Here is a 26,792-nt window from a genome sequence, read left to right as displayed (position 1 = left end):
CGGGAAACTGGATCATGCCAGCATCCTCCAAGCTAAAAGAAGCTCCAACACATGCTATAATACTGGTTTTGCATAGTATTTGCCCGTAGGAGACTGAGTTAGTTCACTCAGGGTAATGTTCTCCAGTCCCTCCCAAGTTAGGTAGTAATTTATAAATTTATTGCTCCTGTGTGCTGCATAGTATTCTATTGTGTAAATGTACCAAAATTTTTTAATCCATTTGATTGTGATTGTACATCTGGGCTGTTTCCATGTTCTTGTGATGGCAAAAACTACTATGAACATTGGTGTACAAGTCTCCATTTGTGTCTCGGTTCTCAATTTCTCGGAGTATATTCTAAGGAGTGGAATAGCTGGGTCATATAGAATTTCTATGTTCAGCTTTTTGAATAAGCACCAAACTGCCTTCCAGAGTGGTTTTACCACTGTACAATCAATCCTACTAATAATGTATGAGTCCCTATCTCACCACAACCTCTTCAAAACTTATTACTTGTTGTCTTGTTAAAACTTTGCCACTGTTACTGGAGTGAGATGGTATTTAATTGTGATTTTGATTTGCATCTCTCTTATTGCCATTTATTTTGAGCAGAATTTTTTGTTTTCTTGATGTTTGGATGTACAATCCATATTGAAGGCTGTAGTCTGTTGTTTTATAGCAAGCATATCAAGTTCTGTTAATGTTCAGGAAGCAACATAAAGTCATCTACATAAGATTGTTGATGAGTTTTCTTCCAATCCTGGTGCCCCATTCTTCTTTATCTAGTTCAGCCTATCAAATAAGTTACTCAACAAATTGAATAACTATGGAACAAGGGCACAACCCTGATGAAAACATTTCCTGATTTTAAACCACGCTGTAGTCTCTTGTTCTGTTCAGATAACAACTTCTTGTCTATATATAAACTTTGTATAAGCACAATTAAATGTTCTGGGATTCCCATTCCTCTCAATGTTAGTCATAACTTCTTCTGATCCACACAGTCTAATGCCTTTGCATAATCAATGTAACACAAATAAATATTTTTCTGGTATTCTCTGCTTTCAGCCAAGATCCATCTGACATCAGCAATTATATCCCTTGTTCCTTGGCTTCTTTTGAATATAATTTTAATTTCTGGCAGTCCTCTATTGGATTTCTGCATAGAACTTTTGAATTGTCTGTGTTGAGATTTCCATCTGTCTGTTTCTAATGGCTTCCACCTCTGACAGGTGTTCTGTTCACCAAGCACTGCTTCTTGCCTTTCCTGAGCTCTGATATGGCCCTGTGGGAAACTCTGTCCCCTTCCTGCATCTGTAGACGTTCTGAGTTCCCCACCCCAGCCCCTACACCAACTGTGCAACAGCTGAAGTCCTCACACTTCCCCTTCTGGCTGTGGAGTGAAATCACAAGATATTTCCACTATATGACAGAGGTGTGAACCACACGAAAAGGGAGGAAGCACCTCAGAAACCCAGGCACCAAGGTGTGAGAGATTGAAAGGTTTGGGAAGCGATATGCTTTTCTATTTTCCATTTTGTATTCCTCTATTTCTTCAGGGTGTGGACAAAAGAAGTTTTTCCTATTCATTTCAGGAATTAATTTTTCTCAGAAAATGTTACAGTAAATTTTATAATGTTTCCAGTTCCAAATGATTGTGTTTCAAAAATTTTGTTGAGAGTCTGACCATGTTTTTTCACCTCCTAGCAGTATGGACATTGGGTTGCGAAAGAGAGAGAGAGAGAGAGAGAGAGAGAGAGAAGAGAAGAGAAGAGAAGAGAAGAGAAGAGAAGAGAAGAGAAGAGAAGAGAAGAGATATTTCTGGTTGAATTTTTCCATGTGCAGAAACAGATACTCCATGTTAAGACTGTCTTCTCCATCACCATATGCAAGTAATTGAAACCTGTTGCTATAGACTCAATTTCACTCTCGGGGATCTCATATATGTATGTATGTTGCAGTAGAACTATGTTCTGTATGGTGTACCATGGCTGATTATTTTGGGGGTAAAATAGATCACCAGACTGTTCTTTCATGTTTCTCTGGGCTGAATCAAACCTCCAACCTTTTGGTTACTAGACACTAGACTAGTGGTTTGCACCAATCAAGACTCTATACAAGTGTTTCCCGAGCCTCTTAAGAAACTGGCAGCGCTATGACAGATGGTAAAGAGACTAAGGTCATTAAAATTTTCAGCTTGCTTGCATCCACAATCAACACTCTTGGTAGCAGTAGCCAAGAAATCGAAAGAAAAATTGCTCTGGAGAAAGCTGTCAGTGAACTCTCTGAAGTGCTAAAGAGCAATGATATCAGTCTGGTGACTAAGTTGCACCTGATTCAGGCCATGGTCTTCGCAATTACTTGCTATATGCATCAGAGAGTTGGACAAACCCTAGAGTTGACCAATGAAGAATTGGACATCTTTGAGTTGTGGTGATGGAGAACTGTAGAATATACTGTGGACTGCCAAGAGAACAAACAGTCTTATCCTGGGAAGAGTAACACCAGGGTGCTCCTTGGAGACAAGGATTTTGAAGTTCTGTCTCACATACTTTGGGCATGTGGCCAGGAGGGACCAGTCCCTGGAGAGGGACATCATGCTTGCAAGGGTGGAGGGACAGCACAGGAGAGAAAGACCCCAGATGAGATAGGCTGACAAAGTAACTGAGGTAATGGGAGTGGGTTTGTCTGAGACAATGAAACTGGCTCAGAATAGAGCAGGGATCCAGAACTATTGTACACAGGATCACTATGAGTAGCAGGTGACTCAATGGCACATAACCACAACTGATACCAATCTAGAAAAGTTCAATACATAGACTCTGCCTTCAGAGAGTGTCATTTTTACTGAGAATAGCATTGAACAGTTCAAGATAGTGTACAATCTTGACATTTTAGAGATAGAGGAGATCTCACAGAATTCAAAGCATATTTTCTTTATTAAAATATTGATGAACCATGTTTATTGTGGCTTTGTTCACAACAGCAAAGAGTTGGAAACAACTTAAGTGCCCATTAACAAACAAATGGATAGAGACTCTGGTATTTCACACAATGGAATAATATGCTGTATTGAAAAACAAGGAACTCATGAAATACTATACAAAATGGGTGACCCTAGAGGACATTATGCTGAGTAAAGTATCTCAGTCACAAAAGGATAAATACTGCATGGTGCCACTGTTGTAAAACGGGACTGATATCAGAATTGGGGGGAAACTAAGAGGAGATAAATAATGTATACTGCATTGAAACGCATGAGGGAGAAAACTGTTTAAAAGGGGTATGTGATTAGGTATTATTGTCATGACAGGAGTCCAGAATGAAGGCTGCATAGTGGAGTGGAGTTGGGGGGAGGGATTGTATAACAATGAAAGAATTTTTCTTTTACTTTTCAAAGAGAAGAGTAAACAGGGGTGGGGGTGGGGGAGGTTGAGCAGGAAGAAAAATGCAACAATGAAGGAATGGAAATCCAAAGTCTCTGTAAAGTTTCATTAAAATTAATAATAATTTTAAAAAGGAAGAAAAAAATATTGAGGGAGCAGAGACTATGAATGTTTTAACAGAAGTTCAGTTTCAGGCTCAGACTAAAAACTTAGCCTCCTCTCTCTAAAGCCAGATGGGATCTCTGAGGGCTATGAATGTTCTCACAGAAAGAATACTATGACTCAAAGTCACAAAGGGAGTCACTTTTCTCACTTTCGTGTACAAAAGAATCTATGTGGGATTCTATGCCAGGTTCTAACAGTTAGGAAAACCAGATGCAATTACAGGGTGTAAGTATATTGTGGGCACCTATTTTCTTTGTCCTCACCCCCCACCCCCAGTATGTGAACCCTTCCCCTCATTCTACAATCCACCCTCCCCAATCTAATCACTAATCACAGGGTTACTGTGAAAGCACCATAATGATATGACCACGCTAGGTCCTTAGGCAGAGGTGATTGGCTTAGTGATGACCACATAAATACAGCCCTTTCCCTGGACCACTGAAATTAGAGCTGGAAAGAGAAGCTTCTTTCAATCATACATAAAGCTTGATGTCGGCAGCAACTGTTTTTTCTTTGTAGGCGAGAAGGAAAGAAAATGTTGTACATGGAGTGAGAGAAGAAAGGAGCAGCTGTGTGGAAAATAGACTAAAGGAAAAGAGTTCCTTGTTTTTAGTTGTTATAGCTGTTTCTAATGCCTAACTATATTCCTATCTGGGAGATTTTTATGAGATAGCCCAGCATGTATTTGAATATGAATGAGTGTATTTTATGAATATGTGTGTAGATGTCTGATAACTGTCATAGTAGTGAGAAAGCCCAGATTGGAAGTCAGTCAAAATGAGAAAAAATAATGGCAAGTATTCTTTAATAATTGGAATATGGAATGTACATAGCTTGAATGTTAGGAAAGTAGAAATTCTGAAAAGTGAAATGGAGCACATAAAAATCAACATGCTAGGCACTGATGAGATGAGATGTGATGGACTGGCTTTGGCCACTTGAATCAGATAACCACATGGCATACTATGCTGGAAATGAAGAAGAATGGTATTGTATTCATAGTCAAAAAGTTAGTTTCAAGTTCTGTCCTAAAGTACGATGTTGTGAGTGTTAGGATATTACCCATACACATACAGGGAAGACCTGTTAACACAATTATTAATCAAATATACGCTCCCAGATCTAGAACCAAAGAGGATATTTAGCAAATCTTGCACTCCAAAACTGACCGAACATGCAATCAAGTTGTGTTAATGATAGTTGGTGACTGGAACGCAAAAGTTGGAAACAGTGAAGAAGGAATGATAGTCAGAAAATACGGACTTGGTGATAGAAATGAGGCTGGAAATAATGTGATTGAATTTTGTGTTTTCAGTGATTTATTCATTGTAAATACTTTTTTGAAAAGATCCAAATGGTGACATGGATCTCATCTGATGGGCTGCATAGAAATCTGATTGACTACATCTGTAGAAGGAATCATTGGAGAAGTTCACTATCAACAATCAAGACTAGGCCAGGGGCGGACTGTGGGTCAGATCATCAATTACTCACGTGCAAGTCGAAATCAAGGCCAAAGTAAATGGGGGGGGGGGAAGTTCATGAGAATCAAAATATGATCTTTATTCCATTACATCTGAATTTCAAAATCATCTTAAGAATAGATTTGAAGCATTGAACACCAATGATTGAAGATGATTTGTGAGATTATAGCAAGGATATTACCTGTGAAACAAAGCAAAAGGTTCATTACAAAAACGGAGGAGAAAGAAAAAAACCAAAAACCCAAAATGGATGTCAGAAAAGACTCTGAAAATTGCACTAGAGCATCAAGAGGCCAAAACAGAGGAAAAACATGACAAAGTAAGAGCTGAACAGAAGATTTCAAAGGACAGCTTGAGAAGACAAAGCAAAGTAATATAATGGAACATGCAGAGAGCTGGAATTAGGAGAATATAAAGAAAAGTACTTGCTCTGTATTCCTCAAGATGAGAAAACTGAAAAACATTTAAGCCTTGAATTGCAATACTGAACGATGATATAGGCAATATATTGAACGAGCCAGGATACATCAAATGAAGATGGAGGGAATGCACAGAGTCACTGTAGTAAAAAAGAACTGACTGAAACTGAGAAATTCAGGAAGTATCATATGAATTATAGGAATAAGCAAAAGATAAGGACCAAGGAATCTATGGGATACCAACTTACCTGTTTTAATTAACAGATGTAGGCCTGAATACATTCCCCGTCTGTCTGGCTAATGGATTAGAAGAGGACCACGTTTGTTCCCATTCCCAAAAAGGTGATCCAACAGTATGTGGAAACTATCTAACAATGTCATTAATATCACATGCAAGCAAAATACCGCAGAAAATCATTAAAAAAAAAAATAGGGACTCGCCAGAAGTTCAAGCAGGATTTAGAAACAGTTATAGCACCTGAAATATCGGATGGAACCTGGCTGAAAGTAGAGAATGTCAAAAGAGTGTCTATTTATGTATTTGACTGTATGGATCATAACAAGTTATGGCTGACATTGAGAAGAATGGGAAATCCCATAGCACTTAATCATGCTCATACGAAACCTAAACTTAGTCGAGAAGGTTGTGTGTGAACAGAGCAAGCGGACTCTACATGGTTTAAAATTAAGAAGGGAATGTCAAGGTCGTATTCTTTCTCTTTATCTATTCAATCTGTATACTGAGAAAAGTATTTGAGTAGCTGGACTCTATGAAGAAGAAAGTAGCATTAAAATCAGAGGAAGATTCATTAATAACCTGAATTAATGCAGATGACACAATCTTTCTTGCTGAAAGTGAGGAGGACTTGAAGCACTTGTTGCAGAAAATCAAAGAATACAGCCTTTAATTAAGAATTGCATCTCGACCTCAAGAAGACAAAGATTCTTACCACTGAACCAATAAAACAACATCATGATATATAAAGATTGAAACTATCAACAACTTCATCTTACTTGGATCCACAGTTAACACCCTTGGCACCAGCAGTCAGGAAATCAGGACACGTACTGCACAGAAAAAGGCTGCACTTAGAGACTTCTCCAAATTACTGAGGGGTAATGACATCATTCAATTTGAGGACTAAAATGTGTCTGATTTAGTTCATGGCCTTTCTAATCACTTGCTATGCATCTGAGAGCTGGAAAATGAATAAGGAAGAAGAGTTGATGCATTTGAGCTTTGGTGTTGTAGAAAAGTATTGAACATCCCATGGACTGCCAAAAATTAAACAAAACAAAACAAATATGTCCAGGAGAAAGTGCAGCCAGACTGTTCTTTGGAGGCAAAGATGATAAAATTTTTGCCTCATAAACTATGGGCATGTTGCTAAGAAGGACTATTCCTTGGAGAGGGACACAGAAAGGCGAAGGATTGACAGAGGAGAAGAAGACACTTGACCTGGTGGATTGACATGGTGACTTCTGTCATGGGCTCTGGTGTATCAGGAAGTGTGAAGTGAAGATGGCACGGGATAGGATGGGGTTCAGATCTGTTGTTCATTGGGTGGCAATGGATCATACTCGATGACAATTAATAACAACAGTGTGTGTGTGTGTGTGTGTGTGTGTGTGTGTGTGTGTGTTGGTATTGTTGTTGGGGGGTGTGTATGTGTGTGTGTGTGTGTGTTGGTATTGTTGTTGTGTACACCGTAGAGTCAGAACTGACCCATAGCTGATCCTCCAGCAGGTTTTCAGAGGCAGTTAATGGGACGGGAGATTGCCCATCCTGCCACCAGAGCTCCGTCAAGTATTTGCAGGGTTTCATTCTGTTTTATCAAGGTTCCTTCAAGCCTGAATTAATTTGATGACAGTTAACAACAACTACATGCATATGTGACTGAGTATAATGAATTAAGCCAGTGTGAGTTGAGTTTCTATGACATGTCAGTGCAAAAATTATCAAAATATTTAGAAAAGGGGGGATTTAAGGTTAGCACATCAATCACACGTACTCACAGACACTGAGTCATAACTGATTCATAGCTGACCATAGATCACATTCCCAAAGCTGTAAATTGGATGAAAGGAGGTTACTCACTTTCCCCCTGAGGAGCCAGTGGTGGATTTGAACTGCCAGAGAGGCGCTCTCTTTGAGCTAGCAGCACATTGTCTTATGGGCTGCATCACCAGATCTCTCCAGTGGATCAGGGAGAGTAGAGAATAAACACCAGTGTGTCGCCGTAAGATTTGGTCCAGTCTGTGCAAGGTGAGACCCTTTACGTTGTCAGTATGTTGACCTGATTCAACTCAGAGCAGGAGGAGGAACTGTGGCCTCCACTTCCTCAGGACAAAGGGAACCAGAGGATACTTTCCTGTCAAACTCTATCTTCTGGAATTAAGAACAACTAAGCAAAGAAAGATAACTTCTGAGTGGTCCAAGTCTGGAAGAGTAAAGAAAGTTTTTCAAATGGCAAAAGAAGAATTCGTGCCTTTGCATTGTGGTACTGGAGAAGAGGACTGTATATCCCTGCTGAAAGAATGAACAGCAAAAGAAAGTCTTGGAAAAGGTGCAGCCAGAGTGCTCCTTGGAGGCAAGGATGGCAAAGCTTCATCTCTCACACCTTGGATATGTTGCTAGGAGACGGATACCATGCGTGGAAAGGTGGTGGGTCAGCGAAAGAGAGGAAGACACTCAATGAATTGACACAGGGACTGCAGTGATGGGTTCAAGTGTGTCAGAGATGATGCCAATGGCACAGGATGGGACAGGGTTCAGGTCTGTTGTTCAGAGGGTCACTGTGAGTTGTACTCAACTCGATGGCACCTAATAACAAGGCCTTTGGAATAGGGAGTAGCAGGTCGGTAGCAGATTAGCTCCTGAAAATGATGTTGGGTGTGTGTTTTTAAATTTTATTTTGCTTTGTTTTTTAAATGATGGTGGTTTGTTTTGTTTGGTTTTGGTTTTGGTTTTTTTTAATGTGTGTACCGTCAAGTCAGATCTGACTGATACAGGAGGAGATTGTCCCTCCTTCAGCAGAGCATCTGGTGGATTCAAACCTCACATCTCTGGGATTGCAGTGCAGCTTCTTGCCACTAGGCCACCAGAGCTCGCCAATGATGTTGGTTTTGAGTTAAACCCTGGCAAGCTTTAAACAGGACTGCTCCCAAAGTGATGGGCACATCTAGTAGAAGATAGAAAACTGTTGGATTGCTGGAGAAGGAGAAACAAACTCCTCCTGTACCAGTCAAATCTGATTTGATGGTACACACACACACAAATAATAAAAATAAAATAAATTAAATTTTAAAAAAGTATTCTTGTTAAAATAAAAAGAAAACTGTTGGAAGCAATGAAATGACTAAGGGTTCAACTTGTATTGTTCTGCAGCAGGCTTTGCATCTAGAGAACAAATTATATGCGCCGGATGCAAACTGGCCTCCGAAGTCTCCTCACATTCGGCCATACACTGAATTTCTCCAAAGTTCTTCACTTTTCCTTCTCTGTCTCTTCATAGCTTCACTTTTTGTCCTTCTCCTGACTCTCCTCTTTCTTTTGCTAACCTCAGTTTCTTTGCCTGAAGTCTCCATCTAACTTGCTACTCCCCTCCTGCCTCTAAAATGTCACCACCATCCATGAACTGTCTCTATCTTAACTTGTCTTTTAAGCATAGAATTTCGTTCATTTTTTTCTGGAAGTTTCCAGTAAGAGTTTTCTCTTTTAGAAAATACTCCTCCTAGAGACATCAGGCTAAAAAAAAAAAAAAAAGAAAAGAAAGCAGCACTTTTTTTTCTATTATTCCTTGTCTAAATATTCTCCTCTTCCCTGATGATCTATTCCATTAAAACAGAAACCACTAAAAACCCCAAACAAAAGTATAAACCACTGGCTTAGGCAAAATGTAAATAATTTGCTTTGCTTATTTGCAGTGGTATTTCACTGGAGTTATAAAATTGTCCTTTGTGTACTGAGATGTTGGGCCTTAGGGGCCTTTAGGATCATGTGACCTCACGAAGAAAACATGCCTTTGAATGAATGCTTTCGATAAATCCACTCTAGATAGCTTTGAGGGCTGGGTGTTGCCGTAAAGTTACAAGACAGTTTTTGGATGCCGCGTAAAACTCTAATCATGACTTTCCACACAATCTCTGTTACTATTTATTTGACACTTCGCTGGTCTCTGGTTAGATGGCCTTGGTTCTTAGAGCATGACGAGACGTATTAGATTAGAGCCAATGATGCTCATCAGATCCATTTGTCATAGGCCAAAAAAAAAAAAAAATCAGTGGAATTCACAAAAACTTAACAGGCTCTATGTTTTATTTCTATTATGCATTTTATCTAGGATTTCCATGGGAATTTATGTGTGTGGATATGGAGTGGGGAAGGGGGAAGTTATTAAGAGGAGTGCTGATGGACAGAAGGAAGTAACTAACTAGCTTTGCCTAAAGACCCTTATGCTCCTGAATACCTCGCTCTATGGAAGATAATAACCATCTGTTCTCTTCGTCCACTGGGGAAAGAGCAAAGGGACATTGGTTAATGATGTGGCTGGAAAGACGCAGGGCAGACACAATGAATTTCACAACTGAAAACTCCATGGACACTGCAATCATTGACAGAGTACTCTGTGAAAAGGGTGGAATGCCCTTCTCTGGAGGCCGCTAGCCACATCTGTCTAGCAGGATTTCAATGCTGTGCTGCTCAGAGAACGAATGGACAAGTTGATGGCTGGATTTCTGCCTTCCAGCCTGACAATATTATGTTACTTCCTATGTCGTTCCTGAGGAGGAGGTCTAGAAGATGTCTGACCATGTTTTTGAGAACGTCCTTCTCATTCTTGCTTAACTCTTCTGGAATAGAGGGGAGAAAGTGAAGGAACCTTGCAGGGAGAAATGTGTGAAACAGAGAAGGGCATTGCAGCTTCTACTCATGCACATTGACACCACAAATTTAAGACATGGAAATGAACAACTCTCATGATTCTTTCCTTTCACATGTATAGGTAACAGAAAATTTTTAGTTTTCCATTTATAATTTTGTATAACAATCCAAAACCACAAACTTAGAGAGATTTTTTAAGCAAGATCAACCTCAGAATTATAGACTGCAAAGAACTGAAAGCATCTTAAAATCCTTTGATACATAAAGAAACAGAGTCACCGAGGGGTTATGCAATCTGGGGGTCACATGTGTAGTTTAAGAAGGTAGGATGGCATTAACAACAACAAAAAACAACGCTGAAGTAATTTAACTATTGGTGACCAGCTTCACCAGGCAGGGAGAAACTAGTTGTAGAGACTTTAACTCATAGATAGAGAGTTAAAATATTGTCTTTATAGAAATAAAAGGTAGAAATAATTCCAGTGGCTAGCATAAGGTGTTTGTGAACATAGAATCTATTTCCCTAAATCAAAGACAAGGAGGACAGAAGGAGAGACATGACAGTGACTAGATCTTAGTAATTTAAAATTAGGAGATGTCCTCTCTTTGCTCAAGACATGCCCAAGGAACTCTGTTCCTTTGGAAACTGATCATTTTCGGGAACTTACAGATATTTAAACAGTTAAAATACATCGTACACATGTCTAATGCCAAAGCCAGAGGTCATAACAAGTGTTTACATTTATTGAGAGGTGGCACATTTGTCTTTAATGTAGAACATTTTCTGAGAACTTTTAAAGCTAATTGTACATCTTTTGTTTTGAGATTGTTTCCCTTTTTTTGTTTATGACAGCACTCTAAACTTCGGTGAAAAATGTGATTCTACTATAAGACTTGATTTTACCAAAAAAAAATCTGACTGCCAAACAGCTAACACCAATCTGTTCAAGAAAGGGATTTGCACATGAAGAATGACCATTTTAGTTTGCCAAGTGTATCTAAAGGGCTACAATGATAAACTTAATGTTGACTGGTCTCTGATGTTGGTAAGACAATGAGACACCTAGTTGCCTTGTGATGATCACCAACTCACTCCTGGTCATCAGCTAGCACACAGACAGCACATGTTGACGTATGCACATCCTAATGCTCTTTCTATCATGAGTGTTTGTTGTTGTTATGTGCCATCGAGTTGTTCACAACACATAGCCACCTTATGCACAACAGCTCTGAACTCTGCTCTATCTTGAGACAACCACATTGTCTCTGAGACTCCTAGTCTCATTACCCCAGTCACTGAGTCAATCCATCTTATCCAGGATCTTCCTCTTTTTTGCTGTCCCTCCATCCTTCCAAGCATAATGTCCGTACAATCACAATTGTGTGGCCATTCAAATACAACTCTACTATCCTTTCCTTAAATACACTGTAATTTCTCACAAGACTTATAGTGTGTATATTCACTAATAATCAATAGATTCTTACCAGCTGTTTGAACAAGCCCCTGAGTGGTGCAAAGATTTGAGTGTGAGTGTCATCAACCATGCACTTCCTAAACAACATGCTTCTGAAAACTCTATGAACGTTGAGAACCTACAATAGTTATTGAAAGGCTTTGGTTCAGAGGATCGCTATGAGTCATACTTGATTCAACAGCAATCAACAACAAACAACCAACAGTATGGTAGTTCAATCTCTCCTAGTCCCATTGCTGAAAAAAAGACCTGGTGATCTGCTTGCATAAAGGATTTCAACCACGCAAACCCGGTGGTGGTCAGTTCTACTCTGTAACACTATATTCCACGATGAGTTGGAACCAACTGATGACAGTGAGTTTGGATTTATTTGGTTTGGTTGATTGAACAGCAAGAAGGATGTAGATGTATCCATAACTGTCCTCACAAAGCCTCATCTTGACAATAATGAAAATGGCAATAAAAGCCCTCAACAAGATGAATCAATAAGACGACTGTAACGATGGGCTTGAGTGGTGTGGAGACCGTGAGGATGGCGCAGGATTGGGCAGGCTTTCACTCTCTTATTCTTGGGGCTGCCGTGAGTCAGCTAACTGGATGGTACCTAACAACAACAATAGCAACACTCCTCAGTCCTACACATTATTCACTGTCTAACTTCCACAAGCATTTGAAGCAATTGAAACTGCCATGGGGAAGGTCAGGCGCACCTTAGGCTTTAAACTGACATCCTTGCTCTTTAGTACTTTACTGAAGTCCCTGACAGAAGATTTTATCAAGGAGTACATAGATTGATTTCTTCACTTCTGCTTCCATGGGTGTTGATTGTGGGTTCAAGTAATCTTAAATCATTGACCACCTCAGTACTTTATATTTATTGCCTGTTGATCCCATTGGGCATGCTATGGTGGCCTAGTGGTAAGAATTGGTGCTGAAATCTTGAAAGCATGCAGTGCAAATGTACCAGTTCTTGGTGGGAGAAGAATAGGCAACCTCCTCCTCTTGTGCTGTTAATTGTCTTGGAAAATCCACCAGAAGGTCAGCTATGAGTCAGTTCCAACTCAATGGCACACAACAACAACAATCAGGAGAGTCCAGTCTCTGGAGAGCATCATGTTTGGAAAAGCAGGGTAAGTGAAAAAGAGCACGGCTCTCAACTAGATGAGTTGACACTAAAGCAATTGCAGTAACGGGAGGTAACATAGGGAGTAATTGCAGTAACACAGGGAGGTGGTCAGAATGGCTCAGCATCAGGCAGGGTTTTGCTTTTGCTTATTAATTACCTAGGTGCTCCTGATACAGGCCATGGTCTTTGCAATCACTTGCTATGCATCCGAGAACTGGACAATGACTAGGGATGATAGAAGGAGAACTGATGCCTTTAGGCTGTGGTGATGGAGAAGAGTATTGAATATACCATGGACTGCTAAGAGAATGAACAGGTCCATCCTGGAGAGAGTTAAGCCAGGCTCCTCCTTGGAGGCAAGGATTCTGAAGCTTTGTCTGACATAGCTTTGTCTGACATATTTTGGACATGTTGCAAGGAGGGACCAGTCCTTGGAGAGGGACGTCGTGCTTGGGAGGGTGAAGGGACAGCACAGGAGAGGAAGACCCTTGATGAGGTGGATTGATTCAGTGTCTGGGGTAATAGGGGTAGGTGTGTTGGAGACAGTGAGATTGGCATAGGATAGAGCGGGGTTTAGGGCTGAGCTGTTGTACATAGGTCACTTTGAGTCACAGGCGACACCAAGACACACGACAACAACAACTAAACTTCGAGGTGCAGTTGAGAATAACACTGGGTTCTGATAGGATTATGTGCTAACTCCTCTGGACCATACTTCTCAGCAGGTAATCACGTAACTTGGCAGTTGTGCAATAATACTATTTGATAGTTATGCATTAATGTCATCATCCTCTATGGGGTGATCTGATGTGGGCTTGCTCCATTTTGCATAATGCTGACTTTCATATCACAATCTGCTCTTTGTAATGTAGCAGTTTTGCTAAGTAAGAAACTGGTTTACTTCCTATACCGTCTCTTTTTGTTATACTTTGTCTCCTATACTGTGGGCATGTTTCCAGAGGAGTCCATTTTTGAAGAAGTTTATTTGTTTGGAAAGTTAGAGGACCAATGAAAGAAAGACCTTTAACAAGATGAATTGACACGGTGACTTGAACAATGGGGTTGGACACAGCGAAGATTGTGAGGATGGCGCAGGATTGGACCACGTCTCCATCTGTTGTACCTATTAAGTAGGGTCAGTCTGAGTTGAGTTGAACCCATACCACCTAACACCCATATAACAGTGCTTGTAATGAGTGCAGAACAATAAGGTGAAGCTATTTCAAACCTCAGAAGAAGAGTATATATTCTCCAAACCAGTCCTGTTTCCTTTCGAAGAGCCCTTGCTCACCCTCTGCAATAGTCAGCTCAGCTACGTCACTGCCAGCTAATGTTGAACATTGTCCAGGTGGCATTGCTTTGGCTGATATTGCCAGTATCATCCTTTTGTACTCCAAGGTAAGAGACCCAAGACATGCATATGACTGAAAGGGAGGAGGGTCCAGGATGCCAGTGGTTTCCTTCCCAGCAGTCTATTTTTTTTTATTATTAAATGTTATTAATTTTAATGAACATTTACAGGGATTTTGGGTTTTCATTCCTTCATTGCTGCACCATTCTCTCTACCCTCCTCCCCAGTTTGTTCTTCTTCCCCGCCATCCGAATGTCTGTTTTAATTGTCCTATTGCCACAGTGCTTGTCAAAGTCAGTTCTGATTAATCTCCTTTGTTGGTGTGTCCTTTGCCATTCCCTATCACTCCTCCCTGAGAGAGACTTCACCCTGATTCATAAGGAAAAGGGGATGGCGTATTCTCTTAGCTACTTCCTGCTGAAAAGGGACGCTGTGGGTTTCAGGGTGAAGATCTTCTCTCACTACTCTAAAGGGCCCCTTTGGCAGTAGGAAACACATAGACTATTATGGAGATTGATTTTGGCCCAGCAGTCTATTAACCCATGTGTTCAAAGACCCAAAAGAGCTGGACGGACACATGTTAGCTACATCAACCATGCCATCCACAAGTCTACCAGGGCATATGCTTCACTCACACCTCCTTCTTTCAGAATCCTCTCCACAGTTCCACTCATGCTCACTGCCTGGTCTATGAAATTGAAATTCCCACCCAAAGTCATCAGATGAGGCCAAAAGATTCTAGTATAGGCTTTTCTGTCATGACAGCCTGTGTATGTTCCACTGTGTTGTATCATGTACTTGTACTTGGATTCAAGTACCATGTTATGTTTGTTTTTTTTTTATTTATTCATTCATTGTTGCACATTTTCTCCGCCCCCCCCCTTCCCTACTCCCTCCTCTAGTCTACTTCATAATTCACCTCTTGTTCCAGGTTGTTGTCATACAATTAATACCTAATAATGTATTTCTTTTGGATGGTTCGTCCCCTTATGTGTTTTAATGCAGTGTTCATTATCTAACCAGTCTTTTCCTATTCTTCTAACTTCCCACGTCAGTCTTATTTTGTTACACTGGTATGCAGTTCTTGTCCTTTGGTGATTGAGATAATATACGCTAAAGAAACCAGAGCCATGACTCAAACAGATGTATGCACACCCATGCTTATTACTGTGTTATTCAAAATAGCAATGAAATGGAAGCAACTCAAGTGTCTATCAATAAACGAATAGATAGAAAAACTATGGTATGTTGACACAATGGAGTATTACACGGTACTGAAGAACCCTGGGTTCTTGATGCTAGTTCAGTATACCACTCACGTTGGAGGTCATTTGCTTATTGTTGTTGTTGTTATTATGTGCTTTCAAGTTGCCTGTGACTCATAATGACTCATAATACAACAGTTCTGAAGCCTGCTCTGTCCTGAGCCAGTCTCACTGAGTTCAACACACCTACACCAATTGTCCCAGTTACTGTATCAATCCATCTCATCCAGGGATCTTCTTCTCCTACTCTGTCCCTCTACCCTTCTAAGAATGATGTCCTTTTCCAAGGATCAGTCCCTCTTGGCCACTTACCCTAAGTATGTGATATGGAGCTTAAAAATCCTAACCTCCAAGGAGAAACTTGGTTATATCCTCTCTAGGTGATCCATGGTATGTTCAAGATTCTTCTTCAGCACCACAACTCAAAGGCATCAATTATTCTTCTGTCGTCCTAAGTCATTGTCTAGCTTTCTGATGCATAGCAAGTAATTGTGAAGACCATGGACTGGATCAGGCACACCTTAGTCTCTAGACTGACATTGTTGCTAGGCAGCACTCTGGAAAGGTCCCTGATCTAGAATAATAAAATACATCTTGACAGAAGTCCTTTAACTTAAACTTTCATTACTATCTTGGCAACTGATGTTTCCCCACTCCCACCCCAATCCTTTCCCTATATGGCATTTAAAAATACTTTTAAATTGGTTTTCATTCAATCATTCATATACATTTTGCTTCATTAACATAAATAATAACTGACTAGTGGCATTTATTACAACATGTCTTCAAATTCTCAAGGTACCGTGCTTTCCCTTTATTCTACTCACTCATCTACTGATCTCTTTCTCCCCCCCCTTTTATCTCTATCAGTCGTCCAAAATTCTTTCTATCTGCATATAAACTTTTCCTGAGATTTATTTTTTCAGTCAATTAGCCATACATATCCTGTTCCACATTATTAAGCGTAAAGCACACAACCTGATAGTCCACTCAGTTCACATTGCCCTTCCCATCATCTATTCCAGCAGCGTGTTTCTTGTCTATCCATTCACCCTGGAGGTCTTTAATATCTTCTGTACAAAATACAAAAATAAAAATTCACCTCCACCTCCAAGTCTTCCATACGTCATAGAGCTACCTATGGAAATGTGCATGTAATAATATGCAAATACATCAAACAACCGATGAGAACAGGGGATGGAGAAAGTATTGGGATTCCAGTTCTTTTCAGTGTGACCATAATTTGTTATAATTCACACAGCCAAATGCCTTTGCATAGTCAATAAAGTACAAAAACATATTCTTCTGGTATTCCTTTCTTTCAGCCAGGATCTGTCTGATATCAGCAAAGATATTCCTGCTGCCATCTTGAGAGGCTTCTTTGAAATCCAGCTTGAACTTTTGGTAGTTCTGACAATGTACTGTTCTAGCTGTTTGGGGAAGATCTTCAGCAATACTTTGCCTACATGTAATATGTATAAACTATATTGTTTGATAATTTCCACATTCTATTTGAATAACTTTTCTTGGGAATGGGAGCAAACAGGGATTTACTGCCATCAATCATCCGGGCAGCTGTTCTCCAAATTTCCTGGCATAGACTAGTGAGCACATTCAGTGCTGTGTATGTTAGTTGAAGCATGTCAATTGGCATCCCATAAATTCCAGAGGCCTTATTTTTTAACAATAACTTCAGTGTAGCTTAAACTTTTTCCTTCATTACCATTGGCTCTTGATTATATGATACTTCCTGAAGTATTTCAGTGTAGGCCAACTCTTTTTGGAATAGTTATTCTGTATATTCCCTTTTTCTTCTTTTGATGCTTCCTGGATCATTTAAAATCCAATACTGACAGACAGTATTGTAACTCAAGGTTTGGATTTGTTGTCAGTTCTTTCAGTTTGAGAGATGCCAACTCCTTTTCATTCTCCAATTCCAGGTCTCTGCATATTCCATTATAATACTTTGCCTTCTCAAGTTGCCCTTTGAAATCTTCTGTTCAGCTCTTTTACTTCAGCATCTTTTTGTTTGTTTTTTATAATATATTGTGGTTGTTGTGTGCCATTGAGTCATTTGTGAGTCATAGTGATCTTATATACAACAGCTCTGAATGCTGCCCTATCTTGAGCCAATCTCACCAACTCCAACACATCTAATTCCATTGCTCCATGAGTTATCATCTCATCTGAGGTCTTCCTCTTCCACACTGTTCCTCTACCCTTCTAAGGATGATGATGTCCTTCTCTAAGGACTGGTCCCTCCTGGCCACATGCTCAAAATTTTGAGACAGAGGGTTGTTGGTTTTTTTTAAATTTTTTTCTTTTTTAATTTTATTTCATTATTTTTTGTATGTACCGTCAAATCATATTTGACTGGTATAGGAGGAGATTGTTCCTCCTTCTCCAGCAGAGCATCTGGTGGATTTGAACTGTGCATCTCTGAGATTGCAGTTGCAGCTTCTTGCCACTAGGGAGACAGAGTTTTAAAATTCTTGCCTCCAAGGACAAACTTGGTTTTACCCTCTCAAAGCCAGATATATTTACTCTCCTGGCAGTCCATGGTATGTTCAAGACTCTTCTCCAACACCACAAGTCAAAGGCATTAATTCTTCTTCTGTCATCCTTATTGTTCAGCATATAATCACGAAGATCATGGCCTGGATCAGGCGCACTTTAGTCTCCAGACTGGCATCATTGTTCCTCAGCACTCTTGAGAGGTCCTTGACAGCAGACTCCCCCAGTGTAACCCGTGCTGGTGTCAAGAGTGTTGATTGTGGAGCAGAGCAAGTTGCAGTTGTTAACAACTTCAATCTCCTCTCCATCTAATATGTTTATAAAATAATACAAACATAAATATATTTATGAGATAATATAAACATATTTTTATGTTTAAATTATTTTATAGTATAGCATGAGTTAAGAGGCCTAAACAATATTTATTTGTTAGGGATGTTAGTAAAACCAGATAGTTGAAACATTGTGGTTTTAAATTTCAGTTTATCTCAGTCTGAGAGCAACTTTATAGGTTAAAGTTAAACACGGTGGCCTGCATTTGTGCATGGTGCTGGCCAGGGAGGCCTCCTTCTCGATTTCACACCACGATCTCTTTTTTTACAGCCTGCGTTCTTGCTCTGAGCTCAGTACTGAAGGCCTCCGGCCTGTCTCACTCATGGAATTAAGTGCCAGAATTTTCTGCTGCTGACTGCTCTTTCCCGGCACTGTCCTCCGGTATCATATTTTCTCAGCTTGTTCTGAAATGCATTTTACTGACCCTCCCCATGCTCGTTGACCCTTTCTCAGGTCACTGAAAGTGAGTTCACTGAGGACTCCAGCACTGCCTTGACTATCAGTCTCTATGAAAAGGAAAGTTTTGGACGTTTAGTGCCTACCCCGTGCACCGGGGAAAAACAACAACAAAACAAACCCAGAACAACTCTTAATTCAGTTTCTCTAACACATTCCAACTCTCAGGTGCTAGATTTTGCCAGAATAGCCACAATGCTTTCCTCACCATACCTCAGGCACAAACCTTTTAAACTCAGAGCTATGCACATAAGAGCTAGTCAGTGGAGCTCAGGGATATCAAGGAATCCCTGTCAGACTCTAATAGACCCCTAATGGGAGAAGCAATAAAGAAGCCTTCCTCTTCTATATTAATTCTCTTCCTGTGACCCACTATCAATCACCCCTGCTTTTCTCTCTCCCTACTGTAGCTCCACTCCTCATCATCCGTCAGAAGAATCACTGTGAAATTCTCTTAATGCCACTTATTTTTTATTCCTTTTGCTAGAAAGTAAATGAATGGGATTTTAGCGCAAGATGGATTATTCTATCTCAAGCTCCTTGATATAGAAGAGTGCTATTTCCCAACATTTATAACCTCAGCCTGTCTTACAAAACCCTCTGTGATCCTTTCCTATAGTTTTCTACCAGTTGTAGTTGCCGGGGAACCAGGTCCAAGTCATGATATATCAGAGCATAGGGTTTTCTGTTGCTGGGTTTCCACAAGTAGATTGACAAGTCTTTCTCCCATGATACCATGGGGTAGACTAAAATTCCAAACTCTCTGTTAGCAGACATGCACATTAGCCATTTGCATCTCCTGTAGACTCAGCTCCATCTTCCATTTCCTGGCACCTGCCTGAATGTCACAAGCATGGCCCCCTCTCTGTGAAAACAATCTAACCTTGGTTGAATCTTTCAACACCTTTGCTCATGCTTTCTTTTCTGTAGAGGATGGCCTTCCTCATGTCTTTATCCTAGAAAATTCTTGCTCATTTCTTCAAAACTTAGTCTGTTATTACAACTTTTCTGAAGCCTCTGCCTACATGATATGTATTGTTTTAATAGCTATAGTTTCTATACTGTTTGGCTTTCATTGCATCCAACATATTGTAGTAGTGGAGCCTTGATGTGCCTCATTAAATTACAAATAACTCAGAGGCAGAATCTAAATTTGCTTTTTCTTTATTCCTTTATATTCCTTCACACACTATGTCTAGGTCAAGGTTAGGCTAATGTTAAGGTCTCAACCAGGGTACTCTCTGACCACCTGACTGGCAAGGACATAGAGTCTGAACACCAGAGAATTTAGGAAACGATCCATTGAAACCATTCAAGTCACTCATGGCCAATGACATCACCTCTAACCTATTAAGTATTAACTTTAGTAGTTAACGTGCAAAAACTATAAACGGCATATGGATATAAAATTTCAGTGCCACTTCTATCAACTGGCAAATCTAATTTCATGCTCCTTGGAAGTTAGGATGACATGTTTGCAATTCACATACTTTGGACGTGTTATCAGAAAAGGCTGAAGGTCCTGAAAGGAAGGCTTCATGCTTGGTAGAGTAGAAGTTCATCAAAACAGAGGAAGATTCTCAATGGGATGGCCTGATACAGAGACAACACCAGTGGGCCCCTGCACAGGGCCAATTGTGAGGCTGGCTCAGAACTGGGCACTGTTTAGTTTTACTTTACTGTTGGAGTCAAACTCAACTTTATGGTATCCAACAGTAAGGACAACAACAGGAGGTAAATATGAGAGCCATGTTTTAATTTGCCTTTCTTTGATCACCAACAAAGTCAAACATTTATTCACAAGCTAACAGAATAAGGTGCATCAGATTCAGACCATGTGATTATTTGTTATTCATCTGAGAGCTGGACAATGAATAAGGATGACAGGAAAAGAATTGACACCTTTGAGCTGTGGTGTTGGAGAAGAGCACTGAACATCCCATGGATGGCCAAAAGAATGAACAGATAGTCTTGGAGACAGTGCAGCTGGAGTGCTGCTCTTTGGAGGCAAGAACGATCAGACTTCACCTCATATGCTTTGGGCATGTTGCTAGGAAGTGTTATTCCTTGGAGAAGGACATAATGCTAGGAAGCATGGGGGACTAGTAAAGGAGAAGATCCTCAACCAGATGGATTGACATAGTAGCACTGCAATGGGCGCTTGTGTATCTTGTGAGAATGGTACAAAATAGAACAGGGTATATTTTGTTCATAGGGTCCCTATGAGTAGTACTCAACTCAATGTCACCTAACAACAACAACTACTGACATAATGTCCTATTTCTTTTGTTAATTACCCGTTTTTATCCTTTCTCCCCTTTTATTTGGATGTGTCTCATTTTCTTAGTGATTTCTAGAAGCACTTTAAATGACACTGTCACTTCTGTTCTGTCACATACGTTGTAAACCTAGATAATCTTTTAGAACCAAGAGGTAACATCAGGCACCTTCTATTCCCATTCCTCCAATTTACAGGTTCATAAACTGAGGCTTAGAGAGAGAAAGTGATTATCAAAGTCTCTACTATGGGAAGTCAAATTTTCCCAGTAACTAATTAAAATTTATGATGCTCATATCTCTATTATGCTCACATTTTATATTTTTCTAGTAAGCAAAAATTCACTTTCAAATTGACTAGTTATTGATATTTTTAAAAATCCTTCCTCACGTCCACCCTGAAAGAACACATGTACTGATTTTTTAATTCTAGAGTTTTTGCTTATTTTTGGTCTCATTGGCCACCTTCTCTTTTATTCCGTAGGATGCTTGTTTGTTTTTAACTGTTAATTATGACTCGACAGCACTTAACAACAATAACAATGACAACATAGACAACAACAACATAGAGAGAGCTACATTGGCCTAGTGGACAGAAAGTGATGCTCCCAAACCCACGGTGGGTGGTTTTAATCTGCAGCCCTCAGGCCTGGTTTAAATTGTTTTTTGTCAAACATTTTTCTACGTGGTCTAGCACTGGTCTGTGCGTTGCTGTACAGAGGTAACTTGTGGTTGCTGTGATGCTAAACACTGTGATACTGTTGTGACAAACGCTATAATGGTTAACCATGGTGGACAGTGGTGAAGCTTCCCGACTAAAACAAGCCTGGAAGCAGGAGAAGCATCCACTTCCAAAATGGCTTGCCTCTGGAAACTCTATGCCTCCAGAAACTCTATGAACCATGCTCAGATCTTTTGTTCCTGGGGTCGCTGTGAGTCGTCGATGACTCGATGACACTTAACAACAACAACAACAACTCATTTATTTATTTACTCATTTAATGTGGAGCTCTGGTGTCACAGTCAGTAGGGAGTTCCTAGATGTTAGTTATTGTAAGAAAACAGAACGGGGAGACAGCTTAACGTTAACAGTGGGGAAGAGATGTGCTAGACATTCTCCAGTTTCGAGAAAGGAATCTAGAGGACTCGAACACTTTTGCCAGCCTAAGGAAAAGTCCCTGGATTCCACACTTCCATATTTACTAAGAGTGAAAATAATGAAATATTATCATTCTTTTCCGGGCTGTGTATGAGACCTCCTGGCTGCAGCTTTCTACAGTCGGCGGGGGATCTTTTAAGAAGCTGCTTCTGGAACAGTGGTCTTTAAATGCAAGGATATTTGAAGCCTGCTGGATGGACGTGATGCCTGCTCACATCTGTTTTTCGTGCCTTTCCAAAATGGAATTCCATTTGCTGCTTCTTTTGTTAGGGGAGGTGAAGAGCAAAAGCCCAAATTAAGAATCCCGATGAACAGAATGTCTGCTTGCCTGTCAGCTTGGGAGAATAGATGTGCTATGCCTCAGTTGTTCTGGGGGAAAGGTATTATTAGTAAACAGGAGGGGGAGTGCTGGCTTGAGGAAGCAACAGTAAAGGTCAATTGGGAGGAAAATAAAATAGAGTCAGGGGGCGGTAGGAAAATCCACCAGTTACCAATAGATGCTTCCAGACTTCCTCTCTTAGGAAATACTGGAACATGTGGAAAGATCCATTTGTGTACAAGAAAAAGTGAGAGGGAAAAAATAAGGGAGATGAAGCAGGTGTTTCCTGCTACCTGTGCCTTGGAGAAACCTCAGAGACCAGCCAAGGATTTTCCACACCAGCACAAATTGCAGGAAGCCATATTTTTCCATCAGCCTTAACTCAGAGGGCAAACACAGCAGCCTCTACTGCCCAGCCTTCCTCTTCCTTTCTCTCTCTTACAGAGTTTCTCTACCTCCCACAACGTGGAAGTTAGTGAAAAGTTTATACAAATGCTTTATAGAATACTGACAATTTCTCTCTATGGCCCATTCTCAGGTTCTCTGGGATGTTTTGCTTACAGCTTCAGCCTGCTTGGTTCCATAATCAACACTCTTGGTATCAGCAACCAGGAAATCAAAAGACTGATTGTATTGGGAAAAGCTGCTGTCAGGGACCTCTCCAGAGTACTGAAGAGCAACAATTTCAGTCTAGAGACTAAGGTGTGCCTGATCCACGCCATAGTCTCTGTAATTACTTGCTGACATTAAAGAGGTGTAAAATGACTAAGGATGATAGAGAACCGATGTCTTTGAGTCATGGTGTTTGAGAAGAGTATTGGACATACCATGAACTGCTAAGAGAACAAACAGGTCTGTACAGGATAAGGTGAAATCCTTGGAGGCAAGGATTTTGAAGTTTTATCTGACATACTTTGTGCATGTTGCCAGGAGGACTCAATTCTTGGAGAAGGACAAAACCATGCTTGGAAGGGTGGAGGGACAGCACATGAAAAGAAGACCCTGAATGAGATGGATTGACTCAGTGACTGGGGTAATGGAGGTAAGCGTTCTGGAAACAATTGAATTGCCTCCGGATAGTGCAGGGTTCAGTCAAGTATGACCCACAGAGACCCTATGAACAAGAGATCTAAACCCTGTCCTTTCCTGTGTCATAACCCACCTTATGCAAATGACACAACCTTGCTTGCTAAAAATAAGGAGGACTTGAAACACTTGTTGCAAAAGATCAAAGAATACATCCTTCAATATGAATTGCATCTTAATGTCAAGAAAGCAAAGATTCTCACCACTGGACCTACAGGCAACGTCATGATAGGAGAAAAGATTGACACTGTCAACAACTTCATCTTACTTGGATGTATTAGCACCCTTGGTACCAGCAGTCGGGAAATCAGGAGAAGCATTGCACTTGGAAAGTTCTGCAGTTAGGGACCTTACAGAATCATTGAGGAGTAATGATGTCAATTTTAGGACTAAGGTGTGTTTGACTGAGGTCAGGGTCTTTCTGATCATTTCCTATGCATCTGAGAGCTGGACAATGAATAAAGATGACAGAAAAAGAATTGATGCCTTTGAGCTATGGTGTTGGGAAAAGAGTTCTGAACATATCCTGACTGCCAAAAGAACAAACAACTCTTTCTTGGAGAGGGTGCAGCCAGAGTACTCTTTGGAAGCAAAGATGGTGAAGCATCATATCACATCCTCATTAGAGCCCATTACAGCAGCTACTGGGTCAGTCCACCTGGTTGAGGGTCTTCTTTTTCTCCACCAACTCTCTACCTTCTCTAAGGACTAGCCCCTCCTTGCAATGTTGCATGAGGATGGCAAGATAGGACAGGGTTTAGATCTTTTGTTCGTAGGGTCTCATTCTTGACTTGGTGATACCTAACAACAATAACAACAACAATCCTTGTCAAGTTTTAGTTTCTGTATTTCTTTTCTTGGACTTGGTGGGACTGTTGTTGATTTCAATGTCTAAAATATGTTCCTTCCTCCCCAGAAAAGAAAAATTAAAGTCAAATATCCAAGTATGGAATTTGTATAAGGAATATATATGGCATTTACCAGGAATTTGAATAAGGCAGCACTGAGAAGAAGTGAGTCAGAGTGCCTGTGCTACAAAATTAGTGAAAACCAAGAAGTTAATGGAAAGTAAATTGTGGCATCAGGATTGGTGGAAGATCTATTAACAATCTGCATTATGCAGATGACACAACACTGCTTGCTGAAACTGAGGAGGACCTCATGCACTTGCTGCGAAGGGTCAAGGACTGCAGCCTTCAGTATGGACTGATGCTCAATGTCAAGAAGACAAAGATTCTCACCACTGGACCAATTGGCAGCGTCAGGATGGATGGCGAAGAGATTGAGATTGTTCACAGCTTCAGTTTGCTCGGCTCCACAGTCAACACTCTTGGCACCAGCAGTCAGGAAATCAAAAAGTGTATCGCAATGGGAAAGTCTGCTGTTAGGGACCTCCTAAAGTACTCAGGAGCAACGGTGTCTCTCTGAAGACTAAGGTGCGCCTGATACAGGCCATGGTCTTTGCAATCACTTGTTATGCATCAGAGAGTTGGACAATGACTAGGGAGGACAGAAGGAGAGTTGATGCCTTTGAGCTGTGGTGCTGGAGAAGAGTACTGAATGTACCATGGACTGTCAGGAAAACAAACAGATCCATCCTGGAGAGAATTAAACCAAGCAACTCCTTGGAGGCAAGGATTTTGAGGCTTCGTCTGACATACTTTGGACATGTTGCCAGGAGGGACGGGTCCTTGGAGAGGGACATCATGCTTGGGAGGATGGAGGGACAGCGCAGAAGGGGAAGACCCTCTATGAGATGGATCGATTCAGTGACTGGGGTAATCGGGATGGGTGTGTCAGAGGCAGTGCGGTTGGTGCAGAATAGAGCAGGGTTTAGGGATGTTGTGCCTAGGGTCGCTATGAGTCACAAACGACTAGACGGCACACAATAACAACAACAACAACAACAGCAACTTTTAATGTACTAGCAGCTGTCCTTCTAAGTAACTCTCACACACATACACATGCACACACCCAGAGGAAAGTATACAGGAGGATAAGAGTAACAATTTGGCTCTGTGTGTGTACCTTGCCTCCAAATATTTTTAAAGTAATCACAAGGTTTTAAAATACATATCTGGATTTTTCTTTTTTTTTTTTTTTAAGGAGGGTGAAGAGGAAAGGAAAATGGAAGGGAAGTAGAAATGGCAGAAGAGGAAGGATAGAGAAAATGAGAGGGGGGGGGAAATGAGAGACAAGAGAAAAGCAGTAGTGTCTTGGAGCTTTCTACTACAAACAGGAAACACCATATATCACCCAGTTGTTTTGTCTGCAGCAAGTCAAACATCAGGCTTCTTGGAAACATTTGGAAGCTACACTGCTCCTTTCTCTTCTCAGGCAATGGTTGACAGTCCTCTCGCCTCTGTGCGCGTGCATGTGTCTCTCCTTTTGAAGGCTTTTTGTGGTCAAGTCATAAAGGTCTGTTTAGCGGCTGAGGTGACGTCACACTGACCACAAAAGCTTACATTTCCTGCTACTAAATACACAGCCCCTGCTGATGAAGTGGCCATTACAGAGGGAGCTTGTTCTGCTGAGGTCATCGCCAGCGGAGACAAAGGCACTGGGGGAGGGGGCCTGTGGAGAGAGCAGAGCCATTATGCCCCAGTGTGTCTGCCTGCCCACTGATCCTCGTCCTGTTAGAGCCACAAGATGGAAATAGAAGTCCCTTTGTGCCTCCTCCAGACCTCTGTCTCGGAGGATGCAGGGGCATTCTGGGAGGCAACGTGACTGGGAGACGGGAACAGATGAGGCCAGGTCTTTGCTTCCAAGCTCGCCATCTCCGTGCTGAGTGATTGTATCTCTCGGGGGTCTAATTATGACCTTCTCCATTTTACTAGATGAAAGCACAGATAGTTTTGGGGGTTATAAATGTCCACATTAAGAACAAACTCCTGTTTATCCTACAGCATTAGGGAAATTTGCCCTCATTTTGAAACAATTTCAGTAACCCCTGCTCAAAACAAATGATTCATCACAACTACCTTCACTTCTTGCACTTTCCATTTATAAATCATTGAAAAGGCTTAGAGACTTTCTTTGCGCTAAAGCTAAAGAAGAAGTGTAAGTGCCTACAAATTCTTATAGTCTAAGGCACAGCTCTTGTTTGGAGCCCAGG

General features: G+C 40.8%; 1 protein-coding gene across 1 annotated transcript in view; it reads right to left on the bottom strand.

The window, feature by feature from the left end:
* LOC102875688 (heterogeneous nuclear ribonucleoprotein L-like) overlaps window positions 1–26,506 on the bottom strand; it is a 50,153-nt gene extending 23,647 nt beyond the window's left edge. The window contains exon 1 of the mRNA XM_006891950.1: window positions 26,124–26,506. Coding sequence (XP_006892012.1) covers window positions 26,124–26,506 — 383 coding nt within the window. The remainder of the gene's footprint in view (window positions 1–26,123) is intronic.
* Window positions 26,507–26,792: the final 286 nt, after the last annotated feature.

The sequence above is a fragment of the Elephantulus edwardii genome, unplaced genomic scaffold (genome assembly GCF_000299155.1).
Source record: "Elephantulus edwardii isolate Elephantulus edwardi_28Jun2011 unplaced genomic scaffold, EleEdw1.0 scaffold00106, whole genome shotgun sequence".
Classification (NCBI taxonomy): Eukaryota; Metazoa; Chordata; class Mammalia; order Macroscelidea; family Macroscelididae; genus Elephantulus; species Elephantulus edwardii.
The sequence above is the reverse complement of the archived record's forward strand: the minus strand, read 5'-3'. Positions and strand labels throughout refer to the sequence as shown.